Source organism: Thrips palmi, unplaced genomic scaffold, assembly GCF_012932325.1.
Source record: "Thrips palmi isolate BJ-2018 unplaced genomic scaffold, TpBJ-2018v1 HiC_scaffold_5, whole genome shotgun sequence".
Lineage (NCBI taxonomy): Eukaryota > Metazoa > Arthropoda > Insecta > Thysanoptera > Thripidae > Thrips > Thrips palmi.
Genome location: NW_023144632.1, coordinates 9,648,913 through 9,664,140, shown reverse-complemented (window position 1 = coordinate 9,664,140; position 15,228 = coordinate 9,648,913). Strand labels below are relative to the sequence as shown.

The window sequence follows — 15,228 nt, the reverse complement described above, 5'->3', positions numbered from 1 at the left end:
AGGCGCGGCGCATATTTAATCCTCCCATTCGAACAGCAATTTTGCCGTCTCTGCCAAAATAAAAATAAGACGTGGCACACACACGCGCGCGCGCTGCACGGTCCCCGGGGAGAAGTCGATTGCACCAGACGATGAGAGTTTTGCTCGGAGAGCAATCAGCCCAGCCCGCCCGCCATCAGTGCCGGCAAGTGTTGTTTTGCATTCACCCGTCAAGAGGGCCAGCCGGACGGTGGTCAGCGCAAGGCGTCGATGGGGTCTATGGTGCATATGGGTATTGCCCCCCCGCCCCCCGCCCCCCTCGCCGGCCCGTGCCCCCCCCCCCCTCTTGATTATTTACCCAGGCTTCAGTCAGAAAACGCATCGAACGCTGGTGGCCCGAGGTTCGTTCTGGCTACCGGCTCTGGCCGCGCTGCCAAGGCGCATGGCCTGCATTGTCCGCGCGGGCACAAGTACCCCCCCCCCCCTCCCTCCCTCCAGCAGCGCCAGCAGCGCGGCGGGCCAAGGCGGGCCTTGCCGGTGTCCTGCAATAAGCGGTCCGGCTCGACGCACCACCTGGGCAAGAAAATGTTGTGCGGCAGCAATCTGTCCCGTTCTCCGAACCAAGCACGACCGAATCGGCGGTTTTGTTTGCGACCGCCCTTTCAACTGGCTTGTGCCTCTGGTCAGTGGTCGCTGCCACTGCTGACTGCAAATAGTGGTTGACTTTTCTAAAAAGAGGGCCTTCCCTTTTTTGGTGTGGTTGCAAACTGGACACCAATTATAAAGCGTCAATGAAAACTAAACTGTGTGTAGAGTCCTACTTTGAAATGGCCTTTAAACCTTGATGCCGTACTCCTGTTTCACTGGATTCCCTTGCAGGTCATGATTACAGGGAGGTCGGCCATGGCAGCAGTAAAAGTGCACAGCGCTACCACCCCCTGACAAAAAGCGTGTGTGTACCGCTGTAATCGACGTGGCTTGTGGCGCTGCGCAGGCTGCGCACACACGCGCGTGGCTGGACCCTGTCATCAAGTGATCCGCTTCGCCAACACAAAGGCGTGGGGGTTGCGGCGGACGAGAACGCGCTCGGGAAACGGGATATTCCGATCGGAATGGATGTGTTGATAAAATCCGGCCGCGGCAGCCAGTCTCCGACTATGAAACCAACCGCTCTGATCTTGGTAGACTAGGGTCAGGCCCTAGAGCAGTGCTTTTCAGCCTTGAGGTCGAGACCCCATTGAGGGTTTTGGAATGGTATTTTGGGGTCACGGCTGGCTTCCTTATTATTCGGTTTTAATATGTCTTTGCTTTCGCTTGAGACTGTGAGCGTGTTCTAACTTGATGCCGCAGCCCCCAACAGTAGCGCTGGGTAGCGCTCCTCCACCACAGCTCTCCACCACAGCCCTCACCACAGCCCTCCACCACCGCAGCCCTCCTTCACCACAGCCCTCCACCACAGCCCTCCGCCGCAGCCCTCCACCGCAGCCCTCCACCACAGCTCTCCACCGCAGCTCTCCACCTCCACCACAGCCCTCCACCACAGCCCTCCGGCGCCCCCGCCACCCCGCGCCCTTGGGCGCGACTCCCCGACGAGGTCCCCAGGGCCAGGAACGGCGTGCCGGTGCATCCCACCACCTGTTGCTCCCCCAGCCCTGCCAGCATGCTGCCAGCAACAGGCCTGCGGTTCGAGCCAAGTGCGCGGGCGCGGGGCGCGGGGCAGAGGTGCGCCGAAGAAGGCGTGGCGGGGGACCGGGAACACTTCGTCCACTGCTCTGCAGTAAAGCGAAAGTGTCGTGTTTTGATGCATTGCTAGCATACGAGTGAACTCACTCCTTCCTTACATCAAAGCGTTTATCTTCTGCTTAGTACTAGAAATTTGTTGGCACTTTTAAAATTATTTTTAGTAACTTGACAGTCACAATGGCGGAAATTGTTGGCACTGCGTCGGGCCGCAGTACTCTAACCAGGAGGAGCTTGTGGCACGAAAGGTAGAGTGTTGTTTTTCGAGTAATTTCCAGACTTACAGCGAGTGAAGGCCAGGATAAAAGACCAGGGTTTGAAACTGTTCACGGCATCTTTATGGCAAACCGTGCTCCACTGTTGCAGGAGTCATGACCTCCCTGATGGCACTCTGCCCTAGGTTGACAAAAAACAGCGTTTACTTTTCCGCCTCGCGTCAATTTTCTGCGGTCTTGCTGGGCTCGAGGTCCCCGGCCCGCCTCGTGGGGGCGAAGTCGTGGACGATCTCGACGGAGCCCTGCTCGAAGCTGAAGTCGCCCAGACGGTGCAGGTTCTCGATGCTCAAGCGGTTCCCGCCGCGAATGACGTCCTTGGCGACGAACAGGACGTACGGGTGGGCCTCCTCGGCCTGCACGTGAGAACAGGGCAAAACCGTCATTTTCCTCCCTGGTTTGAGGTTTGAGTGGAGGCCCGGCCCACCCACCTGGTGGAAGGTGGTCTCGAGGTCGGTGGCGGGCATGTGGATGTGGTGCACGGGCAGGGACATCTCGGGGAGCGCCAGGAAGCGGGCGGCGCTCAGGGTGAGGGCGGCCTTGGGGACGGCGCTGTTGATGAACTCGCGGAGGGGCTGCAGGTATCCGTTGGCCGGGTCGTAGATGCTCTTGATGCCCCTGCAAACACAACACCGACATGACTCTCGGACGCCACCGCCAGCCGACTCCACGCACAACACGTACTTGGGGACCACGAAGGCGCTGATTTCATCCTTGTTCCTGAAAGCCGCTACCACGCACTTGTTGAAGACCGCGTCGATGCCGCCCTTTTCCCCGACCAGGTAGTCGATGGACGAGAAGGGAGCGCCTAGAAAAAGACGGAAACATTAGTGGCTGCACGGAGCATATTTACCCCGGGTGGACGATGGCTCACTGTACAAGCCGACGGTCTTGGCGTCCTGCTCCAGGGCGATCGTGGTGGTCAGGGCCGCCAGGGCCAGCAGGACGGCGACGACGGCCTCCATGACTGTGCTGCTGCAACTTAACCCGCGCACTGCACCCCGCCCGGCCACCACCGGCGGCTTATATTCGGCGGGGTCATCGCGCCGTGCTCGGCCTGGCTAGCCTGGCTCGGCCGTGCTGCTGGCCGCAGCAGGCGGCGGCCGATAGGTGCCTCTAGTCCGTCCACGTGCGCGGCGTGCGCGGAGTTATCGCCGCCCTGCAGGCCCATTCGGGGAGGCGTCTTCTGTCTCTCTCGCACTCATGGGGCGTCCCGCATAGGTGCGAGAGAGGCAGAGCGACGACTCTCGGAATCAGTCCAACTGCCCGGGTGCCGGACGGCGGGCGGAGATCTGGAGGGTCGCGAAAGGAACGAAACTTCCATGGCGGCGATGCTGACGCGGTGCTCCGGTCTGTCCGGAGATCATTACAGATGCTTCTAGAAACGGCGGATTTGGGCAAAGACTTTGTCCCTGCAAGTGGGCCCCTGCAGGTAGGCAAACCGCGATACCTTGCCCCTCCCTCAGGCCGTTTCTGGGTCCGCCCTGCTCGTCTGCGAAGAGAGAATGCCGCGGGGCCCACGGCCTTCCGGCGCGACGGTTCGAACGCGAACAAGCGAGAGCGTGGCGTCGTCGTATTGCGCGTTGCCTTTGTTGACAGCGCCCGGGGCACGGCTAGGTGTTACTCCACTTCGATGGAGTTTCCACTTGTGCGACGCCGGCCTCGGCAGCGCCATCTCTCCGGTTCCGCAAACTCGCTGACTCAATCTGATCGAATTACGCGCTTGACCATACAGCATCAGCGCCTTAAAACGCTGACTTGTCGCCCCGCCCCGCGCCCCGCCGCGCGACTGATCTGGATCACGGCCAGCGCGTAGAGGGTAGCGGGGTAGCGGGGTCCAAGCGGGGAGCAGTGGCTGTTGTCTCTCCCGCACCCTCGTGGAACGCACCACGAGCGCGAGAGAGACAGAGCGTCGAAGGCACTGCCACTCTGCTAGCCACGCAGGATTCCTGCTGCGGGAGGGGACGGTACTTTGCGCTACCACACAACTCTGTCCGTATGCAATTTCGGTCCTCCTGAACTGTGCTACCGGCCGTTGACCCCGTTAGGACAAAACTCCGACGTCATGCACGGAAAAAAAGGATTAGTTGTGACAACTAACATGTTAGTTGAAAAGCGTCCAAAGAAGATTTTAGTTTCCACGACTAAAAGTTTGCTGCTCGAACGAATTTATAAGTTGGAACGACTAAAAAACTACAGTTGGCTCAAGGATAAAGTTGATTGTGCGTACACTATGTTAGTTGTGAGGATTAACACGACCGTCACGGAAGAAAATAAACCACGCACAGAAAAAAAATCTGCGGCGGGAATCGAACTTAGGACCTGTCGCTTGTCAATCAGAGACGCTGCCCACTGCGCTGCGGACATTCTTAGGAGACCCGACTTTCGGGCGATCATTTAATCGTCGCTTGTCCTAGCATCGGTCAGTTTGCTGTATCAGCGTCATTGGTCATTCTCCCGCTATCAGCTCACCACAGCGCAGTGGATAGCCTCAGCAGCTCTCAGATCACAGATTCCGCGATCGATACCCGTTGAAGGTTTTTCTTATACGAAGCTTCTTTTCTCTCGTGACGCTCATGTTAGTCATCACAACTAACATAGTGTAGGCACAATCAACTTTATCCTTGAGCCAACTGTAGTTTTTTAGTCGTTCCAACTTATAAATTCGTTCGAGCAGCAAACTTTTAGTCGTGAAAACTAAAATCTTCTTTGGACGCTTTTCAACTAACATGTTAGTTGTCACAACTAATCCTTTTTTTCCGTGCATGACGTCAGCCAGCCAGGAGCCCTCGCCGAGTCGTCCTGGCGAAACCAGTCGCGCTTCCCGTCGCCGCATCCATGTCGCTGCACCGGGTGGCGGGCGGTGCCGGGCGGTGCCGGGTCCAGCAACCATGCCCCTCCCCCTTTCTCCCCCTCCTCGCTACTCCTCGCCACTGAGCTGGTCGCAGCCGCCCTCTCCCCGCGGCCACCGCGGCCACCGCGGCGTGGCTGGCGCGGTGGTTCAGTTCCGCTCGACAAAGGACACCCAATGACGACCGCCGCGGTGCTCCTCGTCGTGGCCGGCGTGTGTGTGGCGGTGGGCGCGCGCCCCTGCGAGCAGCACGAGAAGTGCGTGGCCCTGGCAGTGTGCCCCTCCCTGCGCCGCCTCGCCGCCAAAGGAACCGCCCTGGACGCCGACGGCAAGGCCGCGTTGCGGGCCGCGCAGTGCGGCTGGGCCGCGGGGGACGCCGCCATGCCGGAGGTGAGCACTTGCTCGGGTCCTCCTCGCCGGCCACGGTCGGCGGCCTCCTGGCGTGCAGTGTAGCCGGTGTCTGCCACGCTGGAATGTCCGCAGGTGTGCTGCCCCTTGCTGCCGCTGGACGAGTGCGCGCTGCCGAACCCCGACAGGCTCCTCTTCAGCACCACCGTCCGCGTGTTCGAAGCCCCGTGGGTGGTTCGCCTGGCTTACCGCTGTAAGTGCGAGAACAGCGTTTTTCGAACAGCGGTCTCGGCGCTCAGTCTCCCTCGCACTGCTGATTCGCCCCTCAGGGGTGCGAGAGAGACAGAGCGGCCAAGCGCTAACCGCGGTCCAGCTGGCGATACGTGAAATAGGCTTATGCCGATCGCGGCCTTGGCTTGACACTATCGCAGTGCCGTGGCCGCGGCCGTGGCGTCGTTGAGGCTGGCTCTGTTAATGGCGCACCCGAATTGAATGGTGTTTGTGCTGGCTGCAGCGGGGAAAGGTTCGCTGGAGTTCGGCTGCTCGGCCTCGCTGGTGACCGACCTGTACCTGGTGACGGCGGCGCACTGCGTCGTGCCTCGCACCCCGTGAGTACGCCGACGATCGAGTCCGTCGCGACGCCGGCCCGCACCTCACGGCCACGTTCTGGTCCTTGCTGCAGCGTGTCAGCGCGCCTGGGCGAGCTGGACACCGGCACCGAGCAGGACTGCTCCGACGTCGCGCAGGACCAGCTGCTGTGCGCCGCCCCGGCGCTGGACGTGGCCGTGGACACCGTCATCGAGCACCCCGGGCACGCCGAGCACGCGGACGGCAGGAACGACATCGCCTTGGTGCGGCTGCGGCGCGCCGTGAGCTTCACCGACGACGTGCGCCCCGTGTGCCTGCCCGTGGACGGCGTCGTCGTCCCCCCGACCCGCGGCCACCGCTTCCTCGTGGCGCACGGCTGGGGCACGCAGGCCAACAACGGTGCGTTGCAGCGTTGGAAGTACGGAGAATCCCACACTTGAAATGCGCGGAGGGGTGGAACTTTCATCCTCCGCACTTGGAAGTGCAGAGTTTGCAGTCTCCACGCTTCCGCGCTATGCCAAAAGAGGCAGAGGCTTTCAGGGCTACTCCACAGTTGAAGTGTGGAGACTGCAAACTGGAGAATCACTCCGCACCAGAGAGAGTGTAGTTCTCCACAGTGTAGCTCTCCACACTTGGTTTGACAAGCGAGCCGCGCGTTCACCGTCCTCGCCCTCACCTCCGCGTCTCTGCGTGTTGCAGGCAGCGCCGTGATGACGAAGGGCCAGCTGGTGGCGCTGACGCTCGAGGAGTGCGCCACCAGGTTGCCGGCCGCGCGCCGCGTCGACGCCGCGCTGCAGCAGTGCACCGTCCCCAGCCACCGCTCCAACGCCTGCCGCGGCGACCCGGGCGGCCCGCTGACCGGCGCCTCGGTCCTGACGGGAAGCGACTCCCGAGCGGTGGAGTCCCTCGTGGGGGTCTTGTCGTCCGAGGCCTGCGACATCGGCGCCAACGACGGCGTGCCCACGGTCTCCACCCGCGTGGCCCCCTTCGTGCCGTGGATCTTGGCCAGGCTCGCGGAAAACGGCAGCGTGCACTGACGCGCAGTCGTTGCTTTTCAATCAATTTGCCTTTAAAAAAAAAAAAAAAAGGCTTGTTTTTCGGACAGTATGAATGCGTTAAATAATGTTTCTTCTAGTCCGGCGATTTTGAAGTTTTATTCTATCTCAGAGAACAAACTGTGCACTCTCCATCACTGCAATAAAATATCGAGGCACGCATGAGTCCTTCATTAGGCTAGGTTGACATTCTGACTTGGTGAGACGTCAGACCTCAGACCTCTACAGAGCATTCCTTTAAGGCGATTGCCCCCCTAAATTTAAGTTAACGGATTAGGCTCAAATTTGGAACACATGTTGGGAACTCAGTTATGATGCCCCTCTCAAATTTTTATGACGCTAGTTCAAATTTGAACAAAGTTATTGAACCCTGAAATGTCCAAACTTCGTGCAGCTCACCCGTCAAAAGTACGATACGTGGATCAAAACCAATTACATATTCGTGCAGTAAAAATGAGCGCCTATTCAGTGTGACCCCTCCGAGGTTCGTGCCTACACTCCTTGTAGTCCAAATAGGTGGTCAAAGTTGGGCCAAAATTGGTTCAAAGTTGTACTCCAGATTTGAGAGACATGATCTCGGAATTTCATTCCCCAAGGGGTCACACTGAATGCGCACGTCTTTCCCCTACACAAATCTACCTTCAGATTTGTTCTATCATTGATACTTTTTGAGGGTGAGTTGCACAAGTAAAGCACTGTTTTTCCCCCCCTTTAACCCATTTTGAAGTTGGCGGTCGTTTGGCGGGGCTCTGGACAGTGGCGCGGTGGCAGGTATCCGAACTCGGTGCAGGCCGGCCGGTGCGGCGCGACACATTTATGACAGACAGCTCGCCTGCAGCCGGGCATTGTCTTCGCCGCCTTCCCCCTCCCCTCTCCCCCCGCGGTAAGCCGGAGCTGCAGACGCTGACCTGGAGCGCGCCGGCTGAGGTGCCGGGCCTGCTCGGACTCCGATCCAGCCAGTCCACCAACGAGTCCCTCGCGACTTGAACGCGTCGCGCTGGCCACAATTTGGCGAGAAGGACGACGCGAAGGGAAAGGGGTGACACGTTTCATCCTCAGAGTCTGATAAGAGGAGCTGAAGGCCGTAGAAGAAATTTTATCCCCGATTTCAAATCGATGTTGAACTGGTGTCAAAATGATCGTAAAAGAAAAAGGAAATTGTTGGTACCCAACCGCCACCACTCAGTTGCAACATTCAAATTTTAAATTTGGAAACTGGAGCGCATCGGACTCCACAGTGAGCCGCGCGCCTCGCCAGTCGGCCACTGCTTCCCCCTCCATGCCTCGCCTCGGCCGTCTCGCTTGCACTGCGCGGGTGAGACAGAGACGGACAATGACATCTGTTCGAGCGGCCCGGGCTGCACCGGCCGCGCCGCACTGTCGCCGCACTGTCTGGCCATCGACACTGCCAAAACGCACCGCGCTGTCCGTCACCGGCCAGAATGCACGGCAGGTATAGGGATTTCCACCCAGAACTAGGACCCTTTTATTTTTTGGAAGTACCTGACTGTAGTGCCATCTCTCGGGAGAAGGCTACACTACCTGAACGAAAATGGCACGGAGTATTCGCAAAAACGACTCCCCGTCAATACACAAAATAAGTTCCTTTAGCCATCGCCGGAGTCCGGCAGGGGGGCAAGCGCCTTAAGCTCTAGCTGAAACCTTGACACCGTTTTTTTTTTCTTCTTCTTCAAAACTGAGCCTATGCATTTTGAAGTGTGAAGTGCTCGAGCCAAAGGCGCTGAGCGTGACGGTGTCGCTTTATCAGCAGTAGTTGCCGTGATAGTCGCAGATATGTCCTCGCTTCGCGCGGTTCCCGGATAAGCACTTGCTTCCGGTGTGGGTCGCTTGGACGGCAACAGCTTCGGCCCACTCCCGCTGGCTTTTGAGAGTGGCTCAGAAAAAGGGTTTCGAAATAACAAGCGCGTTAAGGATTTCGTTGGTATTTCTATAATCTCCACTCTTTTTTTACATTGTTGATACAAGCGATTTCTCGCACTTAATACAAAACTGATGATCACCCATTCAATCCTACTGTTCCCCCGCAACGGTTTTTTCCGCCTCAGTCACCTTGGTGTGTGCACTCTTGAGCGAGCCTGCTGTTCTTATCATCTTTACTATACAACCTACATCCAAATGATCGAGTGTAGCATTCTAATCCTAATCGAAATTACAATACGACTAAATTAAAGAGGCACGTCCGAAATATTTTATTGGTTCCCCGCATCCTGTGAGCTGCGCCACCAGCGAAAAGTCGATACGAGGTGCGGCCATTATCACGGCTTTGCCTTATCAGCCGCGCGGTTCTAGGAACCGCACGTCCGGTTTGGCGGAACACAATACGCCGCGGAATCTTGATCTACCCAATATTTTCGACTTGCAATGACAAGCCCTTCTGTCCGTGGACTGCTATTTTTGTTTCTAGGATGCAGCGGTTGCTTGACGACACTAATGGCATACTAATGGCATACCAATGAGATGCCAAGGGGCAGCCTGGTGCTGACGGACGGGTGCCTGCTCGCGGCCTAGGTAAGCCCGAGGGCAAGCCAGCTCACCCTAGACATACCGCACTGATCCATCACAATGACTATCACAAGGACGTGGCCACGCTTCAAGTCCACACTGTAGCAAACACTGCAACATCATCAAGTTCATTACGCGCATCCCAAAACGTTCGGTCTCCTAGTCCGAGCAGCACATGCGGCAGCAGCAGAAGCAGCAGCCGGCGAGCAGCCCGCACGTGAGCAGGTTGCAGTCAGGGCCGTCGTCGCCGTCGTCGCGCTCCTGCACCACCACCACGGGCGGCGGCGGCCCCGGCTGCGGGTAGCCGTACGCCTGCGGCGGCGGCGGCGGCCCCATGGCGGGAGGGGGCGGCGGGTACGCGTAGTACCCCTGCGGCTGCTGGTCGTATGGCCCGCTCATCCTGGCGAAAGGGAGACACAAATCACTGGGGCTCGCAGTGGGGTGGTATACTCCTGCGAGCGTGCATTCCAAAAGTGTTATTGGCTCTTATATGAACGGCAGTGCCCTAGTTACTGCATGGCCGCGAGCTCACTTTGTCGCTCAGAATAACTGCTGAGCAATGAAGGGACTCGCGTGGTACATATTAATAGCCGACTAGTTATCGACGCTTGGACTTGTGGCGAGGGGGGAACAGCTTTACACATTCATTGTACAAAATTTGACCACATTCCACATTCAGGTGGCAAAAACGCCTGTAAGTAGGCAACAAGTGTGGCAAAAACGCCAGAAATCTTGCACATTCTTGCACATTCACACAATCATTGTACATAAAATTTGACAGTGGGTCACCCCTCGACTTGTGGAGTTAGCAGTCCCGGCACTTCAAGTGTGGAGAAGGTCACAGGGCTCAGATCTCTTGGCATGGCGCAAGAGAACTCTACGCTTGAAGTGCGGAACTGCAAACCCTGCTCTTCCAAAAGTGCGGAGACAGAAAATGCAACACGGCCAGTGCGGAGTTCCACTCGGTTTCGCAGTGCCGCGACCGCGCGGACCATGGCGTGGACGGCACGGCGCGCTCACCTGCTGCAGTGAAGTGGCGGTGGGTGTGCCGGCAGCTGGCGATGCCAGTCGAGAGGGCGAACGGGTGGCCTGGCGGTGCGGAGAGGAGAGGATGAATGCTGGCGTCCTAGGCCCGCGAGCTGCTGCCACTGGCCCTGCGAGTGACGGGCTAGCTTGGCCAGCCTGCGATACCCCCCCTCCCCCACTCCTTCCACCACCCTGTAGATTAGTCCCCTGTCACCTTGTGTCGCTATCTCGAGAGCGGTCTTTGTGTACAATAATGATTCAGCGGCCGAGTGGCGTAGGCCAGTCTCCCTGCTAGTTCCTGGAAGAGCGTCGCTAGGACGTAACATCCTGTCGGATGCCTTTGACGTTGAGGCTTGCAGAGTGTCGGTGGCGCCCGGTGCCCGCTATGCATTCACTCCACGTAAGCCGGCCGCGCCGGCCGGGCCCAGGCCGGGCAGCCCCGTCACCGGACGGCTTGTCTCGTGCACGGGATGCGCGCATGCGCGCGCCGAACGAAGTGTTCCTGGTATTGATACGAGGGGACCAAGGCGACCGAACAGGAGCAAATGAGGCAGAAAAAGCTGACATTTTCCACGGAGCCCTCTCATTAGATAAAGTTTCGGTGTGAGACATTGCTTCGATTTTCACTGATAATACTACATCTATTGTACGGAGGTAGCGAGGTTAGCCCAGTGGATCGAACGCGCCATTACACAGGAAGCCCTCAAAAACAAATCAACGAGGCAACGATGCATAACGACCTGGCGCACTCGTCAAAACCCGACGCCGCGGACCCTTCCAATCACCGACACATCAAGCTGACACTCGCCGTACAGCAAGGCACCTCGGCCCTTTCGAGCTCATGGCAAGGTGGGAACTTTATTCTAGAAAGAAGCAGTAGTGTCTGAGACCGCTTCGATGCGATCCGTATATGGGCCGGGCATTGCGCGTATTTAAAACGAACAAGATGCGTTTCTTGGCTTTTCGTTCATCCAGAAGAAAAGCGAAGCACGACGGAAAAAAGTTTGGCATGGCAAAGCTGCGAGTGTACCTGTACTGACACGGAATTTGGCCTCCAGTGGTGGGTTCGTTTCCGACCTCTACTGTAAATATCCCCCCCCCCACACACACACACACAAACACACTCGCCGTTAACGAAGCGCCCATGCTTTGATGTGCATTGTTAACGTGACAAGCTGCCAGTGCACGGTAAACTGAACCCCGATTCGCCACATACTCGGCCGCCTTTGGCCCCTTTGGCGCCTTCGGCGGCGCCTGGCGCTCCCAGAGCAGCAGAATCGGCGGCAGGGTGGATGCCCAGCGCCCTCCGCTCGTCGACACGATGCTCCTCCCGGTGCTCGGCCTGCTGGTTGTGCTCGCGCTGCCGGGCGCCGCACGCGCCTGGCCGTCGCCGCCCGTCCCGGACGACCCCCCCGAGGCCGTGTGCGCGCTGTCACTGGTGTCGCCGCTCCTCGGCCAGCACGTGTTCGTCGTCGGGGACCTGCCCTGGCTGGGCGCCTTTTTGCGCCGCCTGCCCGGCACAGTGGCGGTCTCCCTCCTGCCCAGCGACACCGACCTGTGGAGGGACGCCACGCTCCACATGGCCAAGCAGGACGCCCTCGTGGTGGTGGTGGCGGACTCCCCCGCCGCCCTGGTGCAGGCGGTGCCCGTCTCCACCATCCCCAGGCTGGCCCGGGTGGTGATGTGGGCGACCGCCCGGCCGGACACCAACGTGTCGGCCGTGGTGCAGGGCCTGTCCTGGAAGTGCCTCTCCAACACGCTGCTCGTGCTGGCCGCCCGCAACGGCAGCGCCACGGTCTACCGCAACACCTGCAGCTGCGGGGACGCCTGGCCGTCCCTCGGGAAGGAGGTCAACAGGTGGGACCCCGAGCGCGCCTGGCAGCATGGCTGGCAGCATGGCTGGCAGCATGCCTGGCAGCATGGCTGGCAGCATGGCTGGCAGCATGGCCCGGACGAGCTGCTGATGCCGACGTGCCACCAGTGGCGACCTCCCGTCGACGGCGTGCACACGGCGCTCGTCGAGTCGCTCTTCTTTTCAGAAAGTTGGAACCGCTCGGCAGACCGCGCGGAGCAAACTGTCCGTGAGTTCTCCAAGTTCTCCGGCGTTGCGTTGACGATAACCCGGACGAACGGCAGCAGTCAGTCCTTTTTGAAGTACCTCCACGCCGCGAGGTGCCGCCTGGACGTTGTGGCCAGGCTTTCCAGGCTGAGCACGGAGAACGACTTCTGCGTGTTCCCCTGGGACATGCGGCGGTCGCTGGCCGTGGTGCCCAGAGGGTACGGGGATGAGCCTGGCGGGGGCATAGCCGCGCTAGCGGGCGTGTTCCCCTTCTCGCTGTGGGGCATGACGGCCACGTCCGTCTTCGCGGTGGCCCTGGCCGTGCTCGCGTCGCGAGGCCGCGGCCCGCTCGCCACGGACGCCGGCAAGGCCGTGCTGCAGGCTTTTGCGCCACTGCTCGGCCAGCCTCCCAGCCAGCCAGTGCAGCACCCTGCTTGTCCTGCTTGGGGAAGCTGGCTGCTGGCGAGCATCGTCATCTCTGCCTCGTACCAGGGGCAGCTCCTCAGCAGGCTCACCGTTGGCAGTCCTGTCAGCAACATCAACTCTGTGGAGCAGCTCGCCGCCAGCAACCTCACCATCCTGGTGCTCAGCCCGGGCCACGAGGCCATGTGCAGCCTGCAAGACTTGGGGCTTACGAACAGGGTGCAGTACTACCAAGCCCAGGGCATGGGCTTCAAAGACGTCCTGAGCCACATCGCCGAAACACGGAGCGCCGCCACACTGTTGCCGGAGGCGATGATGGCGGACTGGATGGCGCAGTTCCCCGGCCTGCACACGTTCCCGCTGCCCTTGGAGCACTCCGTGACCGACTTGGCGGTCATGTGCGGCTCGCCGCTCCAAGCGCGCCTCCGAGACTTCCTGGGGCGCTGCCGCGCCGCGGGGTTGTGCGGCGGCACGCGGGCGGCCATGAGGGCAGCGGCCAGGGCGGACGCGCTGCCCGCCACCACGTACCGGCCCTACCGGCCCCTCCGGCTGAAGCACGTCCAGCCCGCCGTCATCGTCCTGCTCGCCGGCTACGTCGTCGCCGGCCTCGCCCTGCTGCTGGAGACCCTGGTGTTCACGCTCCCGTCTCCGTGACGCGGCGGCCCCCTCCCAGCCAGCGTCTCAGACCGCCCTGGCACCATTGCACCAATTGCTTGATTGCACCTTGCAGGAGTCACGACAAAAAGGCGGTCACAAAGCGGATCATAAGCGCTCGTTGGACTGCGTTTTACGTAGTAGGATTCATTCATGCGAGGAGTTCACTTCTGTATTATGTGTATTGTGTTCGAAGACTTGAATTTTCTTGATTTCATTAAAAACCGATAAACAAAGCTGGTGTAATGTCTTCTTTCGGCAGTCATACCAGAACTTCACGAGGGGGAGATATTAAGACAATTGACAATGGAGCAACCGTGGCGTCGACAATCTCCTTCACACACGCATCTTGCAGGCAAAGAAGTACTTGCAGGCTGACAACAGAACCTAGAGCATAAACCAGTGTTAATTGGAAGATAGTCATGTGTAGATCAAAGGCGAAATAACCATTTGCTCTCAGAAATTCATTGGCACTCATGAATTTCATTCGAAGTTCTTCAAGATTCACCTGAAATTCAAAAACTTGCATAGGCTTACCCCAGTGACAGCCTCACGGTTGCTGTAGCTGATACCGAAGAGGCTGAAGCTTGGGTCTTGGCCACTCTCGACGCTCGCGAGCAGCCACTGCAACTGAGGGATGCCCTGTTCAATTAAATTTGCCCTCTTCATTAAATTCTGGAAACGTATGGCAATCGCATGCTGACCTCTTTCTCGGCACTCGGGTCAACTATGTCACGGTGTTTCAAGAATAGGCACTGTAAATCCATGGTCAGGGACTGGAACTGCAACAACAGAACTGTAGTATTACACTGGGAAAAGGGGAAGTTGGAGCTGTTATTTCGGACGCCAGTGCCTGCATACGGGCGAGTATAATGACGCCGCATTCTCTGCGAGATATGCGCTTACTCGACCGCTGGAGTAAACTAAGGGGATTTTCACCCTGAGCGAGGCTAGGGTACGAGGGTCCCAGCGGCGTGCCGAGCGTTTTTTTGTTTTTTTTTTCTTGTTTTCAGTTTAGTCCAGACCAATTAGAAGTCCGGATGTGCGGCCAGCGTGCGCACCCCTCACAGTGAGGGTCCCTGCTCCATCATGCCGCGCAAGTGATGAGTCCGACCATTCCTCCCTAAAAGTACTTGGAGTCACCTCAAGCGCTGGCCACACACATGACGATGATGACAACCACCGACGAAATGAACATGCCGTGGTAGACCAGCGCGTTCAGCAGGCTGGCCCCCAGCGAGGCGGTGAAAGGAGAGTCGAGCACCGGCGAGCTGAGTGACAACAGGTGCACGATGAGCAGCAACATGCAGGGGCCGTTGACGTAGCAGCACTGGCGGTACATGTCTTGGAGGAGGAACTGGCGCTGGCGAATCGCTCGCACGGCGAGGCTGTCCAGCAGGCGGTTGTCTCGACGTGCCGCCCGTACCATCCTCCTGCCCTCGACGCGCAGGTCGGCGGCCGCGGCGCTGATGACCGCCATCGGGCACGCCACGCGCCAGTGCAGGCAGGCGGCAGCGGCCGTCTGGGCCCCGCACTGGGCGCACAGCACCAGGAGCGAAGTGGTGTCTTTGACGGCGCACAGCCGCACGAGCCCGACCCCATATTGCATAGCGTCCACGCCGTGGACCATGACCGTCATCGCCGTGGTCGCGAACAAGAACCGCCAGCGATCCGCGCGCGGAGGGTGAGCGTCCATGTACTTCTTCTGGC

At 59.2% G+C, this 15,228-nt stretch overlaps 2 protein-coding genes and 1 long non-coding RNA gene across 3 annotated transcripts; 1 reads left to right on the top strand and 2 right to left on the bottom strand.

The window, feature by feature from the left end:
• Positions 1-2,039: 2,039 nt before the first annotated feature.
• On the bottom strand, positions 2,040-3,029 carry LOC117651028. The gene is made up of 4 exons (XM_034394738.1): positions 2,866-3,029; positions 2,676-2,799; positions 2,423-2,609; positions 2,040-2,347 (listed from the first exon to the last, which is right to left on the bottom strand). The coding sequence occupies exons 1-4, from the start codon at positions 2,954-2,956 to the stop codon at positions 2,156-2,158; spliced, it is 594 nt and encodes a 197-aa protein (XP_034250629.1). The 5' UTR covers positions 2,957-3,029; the 3' UTR covers positions 2,040-2,155.
• Positions 3,030-5,016: 1,987 nt separating this feature from the next.
• LOC117651024 (spaetzle-processing enzyme-like) lies at positions 5,017-6,993 on the top strand. Its single transcript, XM_034394729.1, has 5 exons — positions 5,017-5,232; positions 5,326-5,443; positions 5,705-5,798; positions 5,873-6,177; positions 6,478-6,993. Exons 1-5 carry the CDS (start codon positions 5,020-5,022, stop codon positions 6,813-6,815), a joined length of 1,068 nt encoding a protein of 355 aa, XP_034250620.1. The 5' UTR covers positions 5,017-5,019; the 3' UTR covers positions 6,816-6,993.
• A 1,767-nt stretch (positions 6,994-8,760) lies between these two features.
• LOC117651035 lies at positions 8,761-10,527 on the bottom strand. Its single transcript, XR_004588079.1, has 2 exons — positions 10,377-10,527; positions 8,761-9,756 (listed from the first exon to the last, which is right to left on the bottom strand). It is a non-coding gene; the product is annotated as an uncharacterized LOC117651035 (long non-coding RNA).
• Positions 10,528-15,228: the final 4,701 nt, after the last annotated feature.

Excerpts from the sequence above, each read along its gene's own strand:
- LOC117651028 (XM_034394738.1), bottom strand. The coding sequence starts at position 2,956 with ATGGAGGCCGTCGTCGCCGTCCTGCTGGCCCTGGCGGCCCTGACCACC. Across the intron at positions 2,800-2,865 it reads CAAGACCGTCGGCTTGTACA|GCGCTCCCTTCTCGTCCATC; the intron begins GTGAGCCATCGT and ends GTCTTTTTCTAG. Across the intron at positions 2,610-2,675 it reads AGCGCCTTCGTGGTCCCCAA|GGGCATCAAGAGCATCTACG; the intron begins GTACGTGTTGTG and ends TTGTGTTTGCAG.
- LOC117651024 (XM_034394729.1), top strand. The coding sequence starts at position 5,020 with ATGACGACCGCCGCGGTGCTCCTCGTCGTGGCCGGCGTGTGTGTGGCG. Across the intron at positions 5,233-5,325 it reads GGGACGCCGCCATGCCGGAG|GTGTGCTGCCCCTTGCTGCC; the intron begins GTGAGCACTTGC and ends GAATGTCCGCAG. Across the intron at positions 6,178-6,477 it reads GGGCACGCAGGCCAACAACG|GCAGCGCCGTGATGACGAAG; the intron begins GTGCGTTGCAGC and ends TGCGTGTTGCAG.